The sequence below is a fragment of the Zalophus californianus genome, chromosome 8 (assembly GCF_009762305.2).
Source record: "Zalophus californianus isolate mZalCal1 chromosome 8, mZalCal1.pri.v2, whole genome shotgun sequence".
In the NCBI taxonomy this organism is placed as follows: Eukaryota; Metazoa; Chordata; class Mammalia; order Carnivora; family Otariidae; genus Zalophus; species Zalophus californianus.
The window spans coordinates 135263040-135281877 of record NC_045602.1 but is presented as its reverse complement, the minus strand read 5'-3'; the positions used below and the strand labels follow the sequence as shown (position 1 = coordinate 135281877).

The 18838-nt window shown below is 54.7% G+C and overlaps 1 protein-coding gene across 3 annotated transcripts in view; it reads left to right on the top strand.

The window, feature by feature from the left end:
- Positions 1-14923: 14923 nt before the first annotated feature.
- Positions 14924-18838, top strand: part of PMEPA1 (prostate transmembrane protein, androgen induced 1) — a 51020-nt gene continuing 47105 nt past the window's right edge. The window contains exon 1 of one of the 3 annotated variants that reach the window (XM_027622466.1): positions 14924-15046. Coding sequence is in view for 2 of the 3 variants with exons in the window: in XM_027622464.1 (XP_027478265.1) it covers positions 15895-16003 (109 nt within the window). In the remaining variant the exon portion in view is untranslated. Of the gene's footprint in view, positions 15047-15474; positions 16004-18838 lie in introns of those variants that run through there. The other 2 variants (XM_027622464.1, XM_027622463.1) reach the window with 2 other exon arrangements.

Genomic DNA, 18838 nt, shown 5'->3' with positions numbered 1-18838 from the left:
GGTCCTTGCGAACCCCTGCACGGCTGGGGAGGCTGAGGGGGGGGGCCAAGTGGGGTGACCAGCGTCAGAGTGTGTGTGGACTCACCCAGACCTGGGCTCTCGCTCTAGGGGCGCGGGTGGCGTGACCTTGGCAAGCGGCTCCCAAACGTGCAGAGTTCACAGACAGGCACAACTCGTTTCCGGGGGTGGGTGGAGACCACCCTCCGGTAGTAACTTCGAATGTGCCGACTGGGAACATCTTGCAAGTTACCCTCTGCGACCAGCATCGTTTCATACACGAAAGAACTGGTTAATGGCAGCAAAATGGGAAACATCTATCTTTGCAAAAAGTTCACGCCCCCTTCCTGCGGGCCTTTTACGGCAATGGCAATGTCCTTTGGCCTGATGGCAATGTCATCCCCGACCTGAGGCAGCCCATCCCGAGTGGGACGGTCACCGGGCAAACTTGCTGCCTGGACCTCAGTGTCGCATCTGCAGAAGGGAAGGAAACCTAAGCACTGCCCAGAGCAGTTCAGTGAGTTGACAAGCATGTCGCTAACACCACGGCACCTCCCACGTGACACCAGCCACAGGGCATGGCCGGGAGGGTGGGGTAGCACCGCATGGACACAGCTCTCCAGACAGGCTCAGCAGTGGCCGTTACCAAGGCTGGGGCGATTTGCAGCATCCGTGTTACTATTACTGCTGCCGTTGCTGTTGTTGTCACGGTCATCATCCCCCTACCCCAGTCCTGTCTTCTGATTCCAAATCCAAGTCCTTCCACTCATGGGTGACAGCATCTGTTTTAAAATGCCACAGCCTGGATTCAAATCCTGCCTCTACCAACTGGGCCTATGACCTACCCCTTCTGGGCATCACGTTCTATATCTGCAAAATGGGGACAACAGCGAGGTCAGAGGATTCTGGTAAGGATCTTGTGAAATAATTCAGGGAAGGACCTCAGAACAGCGCTCAGCACGTAGTGGGAACCAGTCTGAAACACTGTGATTGTTGTAAGCGTTTGGCTGACTGCACTCTTCCCAGGACGCTCCTCTGCCCTCCCCGCCCCCCTCCGCGCCCCCTCCTAAGTCTTTGACCGAGTGATTTCAGGACCGGCAGGTCAGAGTGACAGGCTGTCCTCGGCCATGAACACCGGGGCGTTAACCAGCTTCTACAATGGCCGATTGAGACTTTCCCCAAAAGTAACCAGACCCTCCGGGAAACAAAGGAGGCCCTGTCCATCTGCCCTGCAGGACAAGAAAAAAGGCCCCAAATACCAAACCAGGAAAGTAGTTTGGCTGCTGGCTGGATCCTCCCAGACGGTGGAGCCTCACTGGACCAATGGGCAAGGCTGGTTCCAGCCCAAGAGGTGTACGTGGTCCTCCCGACTTCGGACAGCTGTCCTCTCTCCCCCCGAAGGCTGCCCCAGTTGCTTTGAACCCCGATACAGCACCGAAGAGGGCCAAAAGAAATGGTGCTCTAAACTGGGGGCATGATGATCTGCCCCAGCAGAACGCCCATTTCCCTTCTTGGGGAGGGCTCTGTTGGGCAAACACATTCTCTCAGCAGCTGCACTGGGCCTTCTCTGGGCTGCTGGGCTGGAAGCGGCGCTTCCACAGCAGACAAGCCAGACAGGTCCCTGTCTTCGTGGGGCTTACAGTTCAATGAGGCCAAGTCTGCAACAGGTAAACAAGGACACGCGCAAATACTCATGGTTCTTGCTGGTGACCAAGGGAAGGAACAGGGCAATGGAGTAGAACATGGCAGGGGCGGGGGGAAAGGCTTCCAAGGCGAGGGGACATTTGTGCTGAGCCCTGAATGGTAAGGGGCTGGCAGAGGGGACAGCAAGAGCAAAGGCCCTGGGGTGGGGTGGCCATGTCCAAGGCCATGCGGCTTTGGGTACAGAGAAGGAGAAGCAGGAAGAAATCGGGCGGGTTAGGGGCAGCCCGTGCAGGGCTGTGGACTTCAGTCCAAAGCCGGGGGAGGTGTTTAAAGATTCCAACTGCCTCTCCCAGCTGACTCCTCACCTGGTTCACCTGGAGGCGTTTGGCTGACAGGATGTCTCCTCTGTCTCGGAGATTCAACCTGAGGCAACCCTGATTTGTTTGTCAGTGGGAGAGAGGTGACCTTCTTGTCCAGGGTCAACAGGTTTGGAATTTCAGGTTGCTTTGTCAGGCTTTGGGCAAGAGGAAAGGTGTGAGATTTGTCATTCAGTCCAGAGTGAGCATTTTGTACTTTTGTCTGTTTCCCTGACAACTTCTGCTCAGAGGGATGAGCAAAGAATTAGGGGGACTCGGGAGTCTGTTGTGATCACTGGACTCTGCTTCATGGGGTCAGGGACTGCATCGATTCTGCTCAAGACCACATCAGCAGAGGCCCGAACCCGAACGAGCATGGAGAATGAAGGAATGAATGGTAAAATTCTCGCAGATGTTGCAGCCGTACCTTCTTCGGAGAAAACTTGCATAGTCTTCCTAGATTCTAAGAAGCAATCAACATGCCTTTGGTTCAGTAACTTTTCCAGGAAAGGAAGTAAGCCCTGGAGTCAGTGTGCCTGCCCACTGCAACTTATGTCCCAGCTTCAGAAACCGAAGACTGCTCACTTCCTGGAACAGGAAAGTACCAGGTTGAATAGTGTCCCCCCAAATTCAGGTCCACCTGCAACCTCACAATGTGACCATATTTGGAAATAGGGTCTTTTCAGATGTCATTAGTTAAGAGGAGGTCGGACAGGATTTCGGTGGTCCTTCAATCCTATGGCTGGTGTCTTTATAAGGAGGTCACGTGAGAACAGAGGCAGAGATGGGCTGTACCTATAAGCCAAGGGATGTCAAGGATGGCCAGCAACCTGGGAAGTGGGAGAGAGGCGTGGCGCCCCAGAAGGAACGAACCCTACTGTTATCCTGATGCTGGACTTCTGGCTTCTGAGCTCAGAGAGCATAACTCTCTTTTGCTTTAAGCTGCCCCAAAGATGAGGCGCTTGATTTTGCATATGCCTCACGGTTGCTGAAAATTGGGAGACAGCCATGCCGGCCAGGTGTCAGAGAGAGACAGTTCCAAACCTTCTGCAAATGATTACCTTAGCGGCTTGGAACAACAGAAATACCTTCCCTCAGAGTTCTGGAGGCCAGAGCTTGAAATCAGTACCCCAGGGCCAAAATCACAGCATCGCCAAGGCCACCCTCCTTCCAGAGGCTCCGGGAGAACAGCTGTGGGGGGTTGTCACTGCTCCCTGGCTTTGTCCAAATCACTCCAGTGTCTGCCTCTGCAGTCATACAGCCTTCTCTGTGTCCATCACCCTCTGCCTGACGAGGCCATGTGCATCGGGCCTGCCTGGATAATCCAGTAACTGCCCAACTCAAGACCCCTAACTTAATTACATCTGCAAGGAGGGAACAAGTACCCTGATTTCCAAAACGAGTCAATGGTTGGCTTCCTCAATCACATAACCACCCTGGAATCTCTCTAGCAACATTCTAGAACAGATCCACGACAGGCCCTGCCCCAACGGTCCAGAAAGGAAAGTGGTGAGTCCCGGGAGCCAGCAAAGGTTCATGTGGAATAACTGGCCCTTCCAATTGCCATCACGAGACCCACCTTGCAGGCCATGTCACTGCTCTCGTGACAGACAACGGCAGTCAGTGAAGGGAGTGGGCAGTGGGGAAACTAGTCCTCTCCTAGAGGGGACAGCACCTGCTCAGCTCTCACCTGGCATGGTCTGATCTTTTGATTTACCAGGAACAGCCAGAAATGAAGATCTGTTCGTGTGAAATATCCTCATTATTAAATAAGCAACTAATTTTAAAAATTTGCAGTGCTCTGTAGATCAAGCAAGACATAGCCAATGGGCCGCTAGCTCCCAATGTCTGCTGTGGACAGACTACATCAGAGTCCGGCCAGCATCTGGAAAGGTCTTCTCTAGAGCAGTATGGGATGGGTTCAAATGCATCCTTCACCAGCTGTGGGACCTCAGTCTCAGTTTCCCTATGTGTAAAATGGGGCCACAACACCAACCTCCTCAGGCTATTGATAACTGAGATGTTCGGGGCAAGAAGCCCAGAGCACAGGGCCTCCCAGAGTGAACGTGCTATATAAGGATTGCGCCTTATTACGGTTGTGTTTCTGAAATGCATTTTTTCCTATTTTAATCAGTCAGACATTTGGATGCAATCTACAATGGCCGTGTACAATTAACACGGTCAAACAACTCTTCTGCTGCTTTTCTTCCCCAAAAGTTGTTTTTCAATAGATTGTGTGACTTTAAAAAGGTCAGATAGCTTCCTGTTCAAGGTGTGGAAATATAAGGTACATGGCACTCATGTTGGGAGAGGAGATTAGTGAAAGACCAGACACCCCATTCGAGGGGGGATTGTCTAAGAGGAGGCCCGGGGCTCTGCCTGCGCTGGGTCAGCCCTGTTGGGGTGGGGGGAAAGGGAGGGTCCCCAGCACTTACAGGAAGTCTGAGAACCCATGCTTGTGAAACCGGCAAGGGGCCACAAGAGGGAGGGAGAGCTCTGGGCTGGTGGGTGGAAGGTCCAGGGTCCGAGAAGACTTCGCCAGTGGTCGGTAAGGGAGAGCAAGTATGAGTCCCGGCACTTGGCTTCCTTAGGTTAGTTCCAAAAGTCAAGGGTGACACCCACCAGAACAGCTGCAATTAAACAAGTAGTGACATCAAGTGTTGGTGAGGGTGTGAAAGTCCAGGACGGCTCCGATGACTGCAGGGAGAGGAGGGGGGGAGGGTGGGCCGGGTACAACCTCTCAGAATCCCGCCTGGCCGTGTCTGCCAGAGCCAAACCTCCGGCCCAGCATTCCCGCTCCTGCTAGCCAACCCAGCAGAGATGAGTGCACACGTGTGCATGAGCACGCAGAGACAAGCCCCAGAATGCTCGAGACAGCCCCAGCTGAAACAGCCGACAGCTGGAAAAAAAAACAAAATTAACCAGAGAATCGGCAGCAGAGTGGCTAAATTGTGGTGTGTCTTGACTGCTCCAGAGCAATGAAAAGAAGTGAACCTCTACCCCACCCAGGAGCGCGTCTCCCAGACTGCACGGTTCGTCAAGAAGTCTGACACAAAAGAGCACATGCTGTGATTCTGCTCCTCTGAACCTCAAGAAGAGGCAAAGCAAACCCACAGTGGTGGTTACCTCCGCAACAGGGTGGGGGAGGCAGTAATGGGAAGGAACAGGAGGGAACTTTCTGGAGTGATGGAAATGTTCTCTAGCTCAATCCGGGTGGTGGTTACTTAGGTGCATGCAACGTAAAAAGTCATCCAGCTATATACTTCGGATGTGTGCACTTTAGGTAGATATTCTATCATGATAACAAACAAACAGTAAAGCAGGGACGGGGTAGCAGCCATGGTAGGTGTGGGTTAGGATCTGTGAGCCACGACTCCGAGGGGAGGTGCAGAGATACAGACCATGCCTGCAGATGCCTTTCCTCGGGCCCAGCTGGAAGCTCTCGGGATGGGATCTGTTCTGGCCCAGGCCAGCCCCACCCAGCCATGTGCACTCCTGGAGGACATTGCAGGCCTGTGGACCACCAGTAGGAGGGCCCCCTCCACGGGGTGGGATATGTGTCAGTCACAGAGGATTCTGCCCTCAGGAGGAGCTCTGAGCTCTGCTGTCGCCACCAGGACATTATAAATATCTTTTGAACAAGGATCCCTACATTTTTGGTTTGCTTGGGCTCCATAAATTATGTAGCAGGTCTTGAATGGGAAGCCATGATCTTTAGCAGGGTCCTCAATTTCTGAAGCGCTGTTCTATGGAAAGAGAAGCACATGTATGTTGCCAGGTGCGTGAATTTACGAAAGTTCCAAGCAGGCAGACCTCCGCTTGATGTAAAGCAGAACTTGCTGCCGGGGACAGCAGCCTCCCAAAGAAGCACCACCAGCCCATGAGATGAACACCTACTTTGTGCCAAGCATCTTCCATGTTTCGTCTGACTCTTCATAACAACCCCATGAGGGGGGAGCTATCACTGTCCCTATTTTGCAGAGGAGGAAACTGAGGCAGGCTTTTATTGCCAGGCGTCACTCAGCTGGTGAGCAGTGAAGCTGGGATTTGAATCCAAGTTCGACGGACTCAGGGTTGGCATCCACCGCCAGAGTTTTCAGACACTCTGGTTGAGGGGCCAGAGAAGGAGCTTTAGGCTCTGGGAGGGGCAGGACTTCAGGGCTCAAAGTGGAGACTTTGGGATTTTAAACACAGACAGTAAGCAAGGTGAAGGATGCCTAGAGCATTCATCTGAGCACCAGCCCCGAGGAGGTTGGTCTTTAAGTGCCCGGCCCCACTTTCATGGTCAGACCAGGGTACAAGGACACTCAGGTGCTGGCTGGGACGTGTGACTAAAGCTACCTGTGTATGAGGCAGTAACGAGGGGTGGGAACTGTATCAACTTAGATCAAAAAGCTTAGAAAAAAGTTCAACATTAGGCAGGCAAAACCAAAAACACTTCTGCAGGCTACCCACAGGTCACCAGTTAGGTTTGCTGGTTTAGACTGCCAGCTCATGGGACAGATCTGTCACCCTAGCCCAGCAACAGGACCTGGCATGCCCCATGGCGGCTATCTCCCCTTCCCACCTCACCTCTGCCATCCAGAGCTGGGCAGGTGGTGAGTGGCAGGGCCCTCCCTCACTGGGCTGTGCCTCACCCAACTGACTCTACTCCCTCCCCTTTCTCTCCCTTCCCAGTAAGCATGGGCCTGATTTACGAGGATTTTCTTAGAAAAGAAAGGCTGAGTACTGGATAAGTATCGGGGTAGTGTACTGGTTAAGACCAAGGCCTCTGGAAACAAGCAGACCTGGTTTGAATCTAGCCCTCTACGTTGTCCTAGCCACAAGATCTCAGCAACATCACCTGGCCACCCTCTGCCTCAGTTTCCATGCCTGTAAAATGGGAAAAATGGCAGTAGACTAACGGGTTTCCTGTGGATATTAAATCAGGTAATACATGTAAAATCCTCAGGATGCCTTGCACATGATAGAGGTTTAGCCCCTATTCGCTGTCATTCTTTAGTACAGGAAGAGTTGCCATCTCTCAAATTCCAGCACTGTGCTAAGAACTGGGCTTCGAAAATTTCATGCCACGAGTATATACTGAACATAAATCACAGGGCAGACCCTCCACGAGGCACATGGGTACCTGCCCCTGTCACCCCTTCTCCTGTGGAGCTCACGTCCTTGGAGAGGAGACAAGAGTAAGGGCTGTGATGGAGCAGAGCAGTGGGGAGGTAAGGGAAGCCGCTTGCCCATGGTTACGCGCAGAGAGGCGTGGGATTCACAGCGTGTTTCTCGTGGGTTCCGCCCCCCGCCTGGCACTGAGTAGATGCTCAGTAAACGTCTGTCGAACGGATGCATGCCCCTGGACCCCGCACATCACCCTGGAAGGCACCTGCTGATACCCCAGCCCTGGGGCGAGGGGTGGAGAGTAACACCGGAGCTCGCCTCTCCCGGGAGAGGACCCGAGCCCCGGGACGCCGCCCCACCCTCCGCTCACCACGTGGATTTAAAACCCACGCGGCAGCCGGGCTCCTGCCCCTCCTCCGCCATTGGGCGAGGCCGCCCGCACTTGTGTCCAATCGAATGACTGCTTCCGGAATCCGAACTTCGGATTGGCCCGTCCGCTGTGTCATTTCGGGCTGCTTGTGACGGCAGCCGGGCCTGGCGCCCCGCCTCCTCCGCGACTGGGCTCGGAGTTAAAGGAGCCGCAAGCGGAAGACGCGCGAGTTGCTTCAGAGGCACTTTGAAGTAACCTTAAAAAATTTTTTTTTAAATTAACGGTCGTTGTAGAAAATACAGCAAATAATATAGGAAGGAAGTAAACTTCATTTAATCCATTCCACAAAGCTAACCACTGTTAACATTTTGGCATATATCGTTCCAGTCTTTTTTCTAATAACGTAATTCTACTTGTACAGAATTGGAGTGAGTTCTGCAGCCTATTCTTAGGTTTATTTTATAGAGGACTTTTCAGATTGCCATCAAATAATCTGGAAGACGTTTTTAACTCATGCATTTTCTTTGATTTTCTTCACCTTATTTAACTAATCCCCACACCCATTTTTTTCTTAATTTAGTTGCATTTTTGTAATTAAAAATGAAGATACAATCAATATTCTTGTCCTTTAATAACCAGGGGCTGAGGATACCCATACCTTAAGGGCCTAATATACATTGCAAAATTGTTTTGCATTCATTCATTCAGTGGGTATGTTCTATGTGTCGACTCATGCTAGCAGCTATGGATACAGCAAAGAACCAGAGAGGTGTAGCCAATGCCCCTGTCAAAAATGCAGTGCCCCTCCATCCAGCTTTGGAGCCAGCTCCTGGACCCATGTTCCCAGGCTCCTATATGAGCACAGGGCTCCTTTTGCAGAGGGGAAGGGATCATATCTCCAATGCTAGAGGCGGCCTGCAGGGGGAGGGCGGAGGGTGTTTTCTGGGCATCACTCCCTTGTGGGAACCGTTGGGGCCCCATGGTGCCCCATTCCTTTGGATTCCAACAGTGCCTGTCTGGTGTTCTTGAGGCCCTGGGGACAGCTGAGCATCTGTTCCCAGAACTAGACATTCAGAACATACAGGGCACAGTCCAGCTGGGGTGAAAGACGCTGAACAAAGCAACTAAAAAGTCATGAGAAATTTCATTGGGGGTAACTTCTCCAAAGGGAAGAAGGGGACTCTAGGGTTTGTTTATATTTTATATGAGACTGGGGGTTGCCAGAGCCCAGAGCATTCGGTAATAATACATTTTTTTAAGAGCTTATTCCTGCCCATGCCTTATGCTGAATGCCAGCCAATACGTTTCCCATTTAATCTTGCCTATAGCCCTCTGAGTAAGTACCTTTGTGATCTCCATTTTAAAGATGGGGAAACTGAGGCCTGGGATCAGTAATGAACTTTCCCAATCAAGATCAGGAAGTTAGAAGTGGTGGTGTGTACTCGTTTGACCGCAGTTTTGGTCATGCAGAATTCAATGTTTGGGGAATAGGTCAATGACTAAGTGAGGTCCCCAGAGGGCAAACTTTGTGAAGGCAGAGCCCAACTTGTCATGGTCACCATGTGCCCCCAGGGCCTGGTGCTCGGCTACCATACGGAATAGCCTGTGTGAACCAGGCATGTTGCTGGTGGCTGGCCCAGCCCCGAGCCAGGCAGACAGCCCTCCCTCACATCCAGCCCCTTTGCATCAGCACCCCCTCAAAACCAGCAGCAGAGTGCGGCAGCCCAGCCTGGCCCCGAATGCCTTTCATGCCACCGAGAATCACAGTTTTACATTATTAATCACTCCTGACAACAGTAGAATGTATCCCTTCACGAGAACAGAGACACAGAACATTTCTGCTCTGGTGCGTCTGGCCCGTGAAATCAGTTTGAACGATGCACAGTTCTTTCTGGAAGTGTTTCAGACAGGAGTTGAACATGTCTGAAGGAGTGGAATCTTCTTCTCTCAGCCTATGAGAGAAAGGTTTGCATATTAAGCTATTTACGGTAACCAAAGCTGCTGCAGACCCCAGCCTGGAGTCAGGAACAGGATCTTGGCTCCCCTGTGCCTTTCACCAGGCGCATGACCTTGGCCAAATCTTGTCCTTGTCTGGGCCTCAGTTTACCCATCTACCAGAAGACAGGATTTGGCTTTAATATTTCCTTCTGTCCTTCCCTTCTGCCTACCCTTCATCTCCCTGCCTTGGTCCCAAAGCCCTATCTTTCCCGTAGAAACGAGTTCCTGGCTGGAAATAAGAAACTGGGTAGGAGAAAAGAGATGTCTTCCCTGGTGGAGGGTGCATCTATGACCAGTTTCACCAGCTTTCTTTGGCTTGCGGCTGGGGAGCTCAACCATGTGACATTTGTCCAGGAGCTAAGCTCCTATATCAGCAAACACATGACACAACCAACAAAACACACAGCATACACATACCCCCATGGCATGAGTAGGCACCAGTGTCTACCCCACACATATATGCAACACACGCACACCCACAAACCCACAACACACAGACTACACACACGCGCGCACACACACACACCATGCATCTTTATGGTTAAGACTTCTGGCTCTGGTCTGGTACCAGGCAAGTAGAGGCTCTTCTTCGTAGGCACTGGCCCAAGCTTCTGGCTTCCAGATACTTGGTTAGAAGCTTGTCATTAGACGGGCATCCAGGGGACTGAACACAAGGGGTGTGGGCGTGGAGAGCATGAGTGAGCTGGGAAGAGAGAATTGTCAGCACATAGCAAAGGCAGCCCAAGTGTGACTTATATGTTATTATGTGTGGGTACCAGTCATTTACGCCAGAGGTTTGCCAAGTGCCCGCTGCATGCCAGACCCCGAGCGTATGCCCACCAGCGGTGTATCCGGTGACAAACCCACTGACCTGCCTCTCTAGGGTTGCCAAACAAGTGGAGATAGACCGTGAATGTGCCAGCATATGTGTCGGCTGCCGCTGGTCCCGGTGCTGAGGCCTTGACACTCACGCCACCCCTCACTGTGAAATACTGTTTCCACCTCCGCTTACAGGTGGAGATGCAGGTTCAGCAAGGTGAAACCACCTGCCAAGGTCACCCCTGCGGGATTCTGGCAGCAAGTGCCTCTCTGAGTTTGGTCTTCACCTCCTCCCCTCCCAGCCCACTTCTGGCCTCCCCTGCAGAAGTCAGCTGCTCTTCATCTTCCAAGGTGAGATGGAGCTGGCAGAGCCTCCCGGAAGCCCAGGGAAGGGTGCTGCTCAAGCCCAGCGGTGAAGGTCAAGTGGACCCAGGCAGAGGTGGTAAGGATGGAGGAGGAGAGCGGAAAGCACCATTTGCTGAGGCCTGCCCACGGGCTCTGGGGCCCAAGTACCTGCATTCACATCCTGCCCCACCTCACTTGTGGGTCCCTGAGCCTCAGTGTCCCCATCTGTCAAAAGGGAATAATATTAGCTTGGACCTCATAGGGCTGTTGTAGGGATCCAATGAATTCACTGTAGACCCTGATGCATATTTGTGGAATGCTTAAATGGGTGAATGTGGAGTGTCTAGAACAGGGCCTGGTACACAAGGCAGTGTCCAAAAAACATTACTATTATTAGTGTTTGGAAGCAAAACAGGACCCCCCCAAAATGGAAAAACAGGAAGTCCAAAGATGCTAAACCGGGAATGTTGGTAGGCCGATTAATCTACACGTCAGATTTGGGGACAAATAGACCCAGCTGGAGCTTCCAAAGGTGGTCAGTGGAGAGGAGGGGGTTGTTAAACCACCCCATGGCACTGAAAACTGCGTCTGAAGAGGGGGTGAGGGGCAGGGCTGGACCTGGGGAGGCTGAGATCTGCCGTGTCCCCGCTGCCCACGGCCGGCTGGGGCAGGGCCTTTGTTGACTCAGCGGGACACTTTCCACAATGCCCAGAGGACATAGTCAGGACGCAGCCAGCCACCCTTGGCCCAGCCAAAACCCACACTGGCTTCCCTGGGCTCCCAGCTGGCTGCCAAGGCAGGCCCAGCACCAGAGCAGCTACAAGATACGCAGGGTCCCTCATTCAAAAATTAGTCATTATTAAGAAATTCAAGATGGTGACTGTAGTGGAGTCACCCAAGCTTGGGGCCTTTTTGAGGGAGGACCCCTGGCACCTGCATGGGTCACACACTTGTGAAGTTGGCCTTGTACCCAAACCCAGCCAGCAGGGATGTGCCATTAGGAGCCAGCCATTCTTACTGGCATGGACAGGATCTTTTCTCTCTAAAGATCCCCCTGTGGTAGATCCAGCCCATGCTTGCTCTGGGCAGACAGCAGCACTGTACTGTCTGGACAGCCTGAAAGGCCTGTCCTGGCGGTCATCTGAGGGCATACACCCATTTCACAACCCTCTGCCCTATAACCAGGTTGGGAAATACGTCCCAAACCCCAGACTTCCTGGGATCGTGAAGATCCCTTTGCTCTTCCCCACCCCCTGCCCAGGGGTTTTCCTTGGGCGCCTGCTGCTCCCGGCTTGGGACTCCCACCCCACTCCCTGTGCCCCCTGCCCAGAGAGGCCACTTCTGGGGCTCCAGCTTCATCCAGACCACGTCCCTTGGTAATGTTTCCGGCTCTGTACTCAGCGCCTCTCTGAGACCATCACCTGGACTTACAGGTTTCCACGTTTGTTGTCTGTTTCCCCTGCAAGCACAGGAGCCCCAGGGGGGAGGGGGCTTGTTCCTGGCTCTAGGAAGATGCCCAGGATATAGGAATTGAACAAAATGCCACCTTCTCAGGGTGGGCTTCCCTGATCACCAGCCTGGCCTCTAGCACATCAGGACCATATCTGAAGTTACTGAGCTTAACTATGGGTTTGCATGTGAGTCTCTAGGCTCTCCTGCTCCCTATCCCCCCCATGTCACATGAGGGTGGGGATTTTGTGTTGTTTCTTGCGCCGTGTCCAGGACCTAACCTAGCTCACAGCCTGGCACTGAATAGGTACACAATATTTGCTGCATGAATGAAGGAAATTTCTTTCCCTGACTTATGGCCTCCCTCCCATGGACTCAAACTGGTCCGGCAGAGGTGGCCCACCCTTCAGCACCCACACTCCCGGTCGAGTGAGTGCTCCCACACCACACCACACCACTCACACCTTGGCCCTGTCACATGACCCTGGACGGAATCAGTGAGCTATGAACGCTTCTTCCTGTGCCTGGCCTGACTGTGGGCTCTGTCTTCCTCCTCACTGAATTCCCCACACCACAGTGCCTGGTACACAGAGGGCACTCAGATTCGGCAAATAAAAATGCAAGACATACAGTTAAATGTGAATTTCAGATAAGCAACACATAAATTTTTAGTACAAGTATATCCCAAATATTGCACAGGATATACTAAAAATTATTTGTGATTTATCTGAAACTCACCTTTATCTGGCGGCCCCAGGCACACACAAAGCCTCCCGTGAGTGTAGGTTCTCAAGCGTATGCTTCTCCCAAAGCAATTCTGTCCTTTCCTACTACCCACCTTAGCCGAGGATGCTGTCATGGGGTGAAGCCTTCCCAATTGCCAGTCCTCTCATCGAAAAACAGCAAAATAAAATGACGATAGGTCCTCCTTCCCCTGGTTGCCATGAGGATTACATGACATAACCACTAGCACATATTCAGCCTCTCACACACTTTCACGGCACGGACTTCTTCATTCCTCACTATCACCCCAGCCAAGGACACCATCAGGGATGCCATTTTGCGGAGGAGGTAACTGAGGTGGGACAGATGAAGGCACTTGCCAAGGTCATGTGTCCCACCGCATCAAGAGATGGGATTGTGACCACCATGCCTGACACCCCACTTTAGCCCTCGGGCAGAACCAACTTTGGAACCAGGGCACTTGCCATGGACCAGTCACAGGTGCCACCAGTCGCAGGTGCCACGAACCAGTCGCAGGTGCCACCATTAGAGCAGGGATGCCACACTGCAGGCGCTCAGTAAATGTGGCCAGTGCTTTTGTCCCAAGGCAGATCAACCAGAGGTCGATGTTGTGGCTAAGGTGTTTTTTGTTTGTTTGTTTTTAATCCGTTGAATTCACTGGTTATTTTTGCCTGCTGGTGGTTCAGCCTTGATTGAGGAAATACTGCTTCATTTCCAAGGCAATCAAAGTGCAGGATTTTTCACTGCCAGACAGCCAGAGCCTCTGCGAGAGATTTAGAGGACAGGGGTTGTTCCCGGAGTCCTGAATTCCCAGCACATGGGGCTGGAGCTCCTGAGAGTTTGTTGAGTAAGTGAAAGGAGGGGCTACGACAGTGGTCTTCTTTGGCCCAGGAAATGAGTGGGACCCACGGTCATCCCCAGGCCCAGCCTACATTGTTAGGGTCCCCCAAGCAAGAATCAGGATCCCCCCCCTCCCCCGGGGCTTTTCCTCCAAGCTGCAGAGGCCAAATGGCAGCAAGACCTCCCCCATTCGGGACCTGCAGGTGAAATCTGTCCCTTCTCAAGCTAGGGGCTGAGACTGTCCTGGCGGCTCAGGCCCTGAGCGCTTCCCACCTCCTAGTCCCTGGGGTTGGGCACTCTGAGAGTGAGCCTCCCTTCCCAAACAAATGATGGTCAGTACCTTTGAACCTTCCTCTGTGTTGGGCAACCCCCAAGGCTCCTCCATAAACCCGGAACACCCAATCACGCGTGAGCTGAAGTCCTCTACAAAAAGTTCTCTGCCTGCCCTCTTAAGAGAGCAAGAGGCATCGCTGTGACCAGCGGCCTGGAGAGATCACACCCACTTCCTGGGCTGGCTTTCTCTGGATTCTGCAAGTCTCTGGTCTGGTTACCCTCTCTTAAAAGGAAATAATAATTTTTAAACACCCCTACACCCCCCCCAATACAAAAGGAATCTCTGCTCCTTACTAAACTCCAGGAATTGCCAGAGTATGTGGATATTTAAAGAAGGAGAAAACTATGTGAGGGTGCAGATACCCCCGGAGACCTGCCTTGTGTGAAAACCAGGCTCCTCCATTGTGCGGCCCTAAGCAACCAACTCCCCAGGCCAGTTCCCAAGTGTTTAAAATGGGGATAACAACATTCCTGCCTCTGGGAGTAGGAATCAGGCTGAGTTAATATGTGGTAAGTTTCTGGCCCAAGGTAGGCGCTCCACAAGTGCAGGTAAAATACAGAGAGATTTAGGCAAGAGTCTCGGAGGGGACACACCAAATTGTTGAGAGTTTGGAGGTGTGTCAGGGAGAGGGCCCCAGACGTAATATTTTCATTTATTTTTAAACCAGGAGAATGTGTTCTTGTAGCGCTTGTGTAATTAAAACTTAATGAAATAAAAGTATACCCCCGCACTTCCTCCCACCCCCCCTTTTGAACTCCGGAGGCGCGTCCCCACAGCCGGTGGCCTTTCGGGCAGCAGACAATGGGAGTGGATTCGCCCCGGGCCCCGCCGGCTGGGGCGTTACACAAGTCCCCGACACGTATTTACATGACAAGGGCTCCCGGGCGTTTCTCCGAGCGGTCCGGGGCGTGTCTATGCGAATTCCAGTGTGACCTAGTCGACCTCCTTGGGGTCGGGTTAAAGTGCGCAGGGGGCGCAGGGGACCAGAGGACTCGTGGGGCTGCAGACCTGGAGGCGGAGAGTTTCCTGCGAAATCAGGTAATGGGTGATCTGGAGGACTTCCCCCATCTTCTCCAATTCCCCGTACCCAGAGTCCAGGGACCTCCTTTGGGAGGGGACAGGCTTCCCCTAAACCCGGGTCAAGGATTCCGGGGTCCCAGAACGCACCCGCAACTCGCGGAGTTGAGGGTGGGAACGAGTCCCGCTTCCCCGGACCCGCGTGTTCAGGCCAGGGGTTGCAAACTGACCCCAGGAGGGGCGGGGACGCTGCACCCTTCCTTCTCCCCGCTGGTCCCGGGTCTACGCAGTCCGCCTAGCTCTGGCCCTTTAAGAGCCCGCCCCCTTCCCTGTCACCCCGCCCCGCGGCCCGGGAAGGGGGTGCGGGGGAACCTCGGCGGGGATTGGCGCAGCGCGCGCCCCCTCCCCGGCCCCCGCGCGGTGGGAACCGGCAGCCCCGTCTAGCGCTGACGTCAGACCGTCTGCCTGCCTCCGACCGCGGTCTCGGAGCGAAACCCGATCTCCTTGGACTTGAATGAGGAGGAGGCGGCGGCGGAGGCGCTCGGCTGCGGGAAGCCAGCAGCAGAGGCTCAGCCCCGGCGGCAGCGCGCGCCCCGGCTGCCAGCCCATTTCCCGGACGCCACCCGCGGGCACTGTCTACGCCCCCGGGGCTGCCGAGGGGCGGCCGGGGGGCGCAGGGGAGCGCGGCCCCGCGCACTGAGTCCCGCGGCGCCCCGGGAACTTGGCGGCGCCCCGAGCCCGGCGAGCCGGGGTGCGCCTTCCCCGCCGCGCGCCTCCTGCATGCGGGGCCCGAGCGCCGGGCGCCGGCCGGAACCCCCCCCGGCCGCCCCCGTGCCCCCTGCGCCCCGCGCCGAGCAGCCGCGCCGTCCATGCACCGCTTGATGGGGGTCAACAGCACCGCCGCCCTCGCCGCCGGGCAGCCCAATGTCTCCTGCACGTGCAACTGCAAACGCTCTTTGTTCCAGAGCATGGAGATCAGTGAGTGACCCCGCGCACCCCTCCCCTGAGGCCCCGTCCGGCTCGGACCCCGAGTCCGGGCGCAGCTGCGGGCGGGGGCCCGGCCGTGCGCGCCCCCTCGGGCCGTGCGCCCTGCGCCCCGGGCGCGCCCTCCTGGCTCGCGGCAGCTGGCGGCCGGCCCGGCTTTGTCCCGCGGCGCGGCGAGCCTGGCACGGCCCCCGCTGCCCGCGCCCCGCCCGCTGGGACTCGGACCCCGGGCCGAGCTGCGCGGAGGGCGGCGTGGCGCCCGGAGCGGGAGGGCTGGGGCGGTCGGATCCGTGAAGTTTCCATTTTATTTCCCTAAGGGGCAGTCTCGATGGAGCAATTAGGCCGGCTCTTTATCAACTTTGGCTGGGGGAAGGGGGGTGGCGAGCGTGTGAGACACTGTCTGGCCTGCGGGGTGTCTGGGGCCCGGGGTGTGTGTCTGGAGTGTGCGTGGCGCTTATGTCTCGGTCTGTGTGAGTGGGTTTCCTTGCGTCTGTGGAGTGTGCGTGTCTGTGTGTCTCTGTCTGGGTCTGGCGCGTCTCCGTGTCTCTCTGTGTCTGTGTGTCTGGGTCGCAGTCTGTCCCGGGAATATGTAGTCTTCCTGCGTCTCTGCCTGTGTCCGGGTCTGGGTACGTCTTTTGAGTGTGTGCATCGCTCTGGGGGCTTGGGGACCATTTGTGTCCGGGTGTCTGAATCCAGGGCTCAGCGCTGGTGGGTCTGGCCGAAGGTGGATCCGGAGTGTGTGTCTCATTGTGTGAGTGTCTGTGTCCCCGACGCACCTATAAATAGCCTCTGTCTGGACAGCTTGGCTCAGCCTGGCTGGGACCGTGGTTACAAATGAGTCAAAGTTTGGGGCTGTCCGCGTTTGGGACTGCCTTGCCCTGAAAGGAGGAGGTAGACCGAGGGTGGGGAGGGGGTGCTGAAAGCTTGGCACCAACTCGCCCTATACATCCAGAAGTTGAGACAAATAAGCCTCTACTTCCGCCATGCATAGCCCACTCAGGTGGAGGTTGGGTTGGGTGGAGTGCCTTCTAACCTGGACCCCCCTCCCCCAGCCCATCCTTTTGGGGACCTGGGGCTTCAGTTTCCCTACCCTCACCTCTAAGCCCCGGAGGCAGGGGAGCACACAGCCCTCTCCTGCAAGGGCCAGCCTGCTTCCAGCTGGGACCAGGAGTCAGAGGCGGCCACCACTGAGCAGGGCAGTCACTGGGTGACTCATAAGCCAGTTTCCGCAGGCGGCTGCCACAGTTTGTGGCCCCTCAGCTTGTACAGTGAGGCATAAGAGGTAAAAATAACCCATGACCGGTTCTGCTGGGGCAGGCTGGCCTGCTTTGGTGGTGGGCCCTTCCATCCATGAGTGCCCCCCTCCCTCCAGTCCCAGAACTGAAAGCCTGGTCCCCCCCCCAACCCCCGAGCGCCCCTCGCCAGGCCAGCAAGGTGTGAGGAGAACCTGCCCAGAGCCGGCGTTTGCGGAACTGAGTCGCATTAAACCAGATTGCTTCCCAGAGGCCCTTTGTGAACTCAGGAGGCTAATGAAATGCACGAGGATATTATTAAAATATGTTCGCACATGTTTGGAGAGGGCCTCGCCAGTGCTAAATGGATTGCTGTTTCAGTACCCTCGGTGCCTCATTTTCCCCCTTCGGTAAAGCTGCCTTAGGGGACTCCCCACCCCAGGGATCCACGCTGTTATGTAGAACTTGACCATTATGAGGACTGGGCACGGGCATTTTGCTCTTGGCCTTCCTTTGTGTACAGGACTTAAAAAAAAAATTCATTCTTATTCCTGTCCCTTCTTGGGCCCTTCAGCCCTGATGATGTTCTGGCTGACACCAAGGTGCTGTTAAATCCGTTGCCTTCAACCTGTGTGCTTCCCTGGGTCGGGCATGTGAGCGGGACCCTGGAGGTTAGTGCCTGGAACCCTGGCCTGCTCCAGCTGGCCCCAGGGTGGAACATGAGTCACTGTGCGCGGTGTATTTTGTACACACGGCCCCCTACTTACTGGAAGAAAGCCCAGGGCAAGAAGGGAAATGATCTTTAAAATGCAGGTATAATGTAACAGTTTGTTGCAAGTGCTAATCAGATTTCCCGGAAAGGGTCTGGTGAGGAAGCCTGAAGGCCTGGAGTTTCTTTGTACAAAAAAGATGGAGAGGAAAATTTGAAGTACGGAAGGAAGGCCACATTTCACGTGATAGGAGTTGGGGGTTGTTTGCACACAGAACATCAAAGATGGATTCGGAGCTGGGCTGTGGGGCAATGTCCCGGTGGCCCTCGGTAGGTTCCTCAAGCTGCCTTAGTTTCCTCTGAAAAATGAGACCCTGACGGTTGAGCTCGAAAATTCTTCCAGCTTTCAAGATGGGGCCTCTGCCCTCCAAAGTCTGGCTGGAGGCCCCAGTGCCAGAAATGGCTCCCCTCCCCTTGAACAGCACTGGGTCCCTAGTGTGGCGCTCAGTTGCCCTAAATCTCAGAGCTGGGTGGAGCCTTGGCCAGCTCAGGTTTTAGGGATGAGGGAAGGTGGCAATGGAAAGCTTTGCCCCTCGGTCCCGAACGCACCCTGGACCCAGACCCAGGGTTATTTCTCAGGAAGCGCACACTCTGTCTCTTGAATTTGGAACTTGGGCCCCACAGGGGGTCCATCCTGAACTTGGGGGCTGGAGGAAATCAGCAACATCCCCCCCACCCCACCCCCGTTGCACTTGGGAGGGTGGGAACAGGTCTGTCTCCAAGGAAGCCAGATAAAAGATACTGCGAGCACACTCCAGGGGCCCCGGTTTTCTCTGAGAGTCAAGGGGTGAGGGATGCTCTCTGATGGGAGTTCACCGTTCCCAAGAT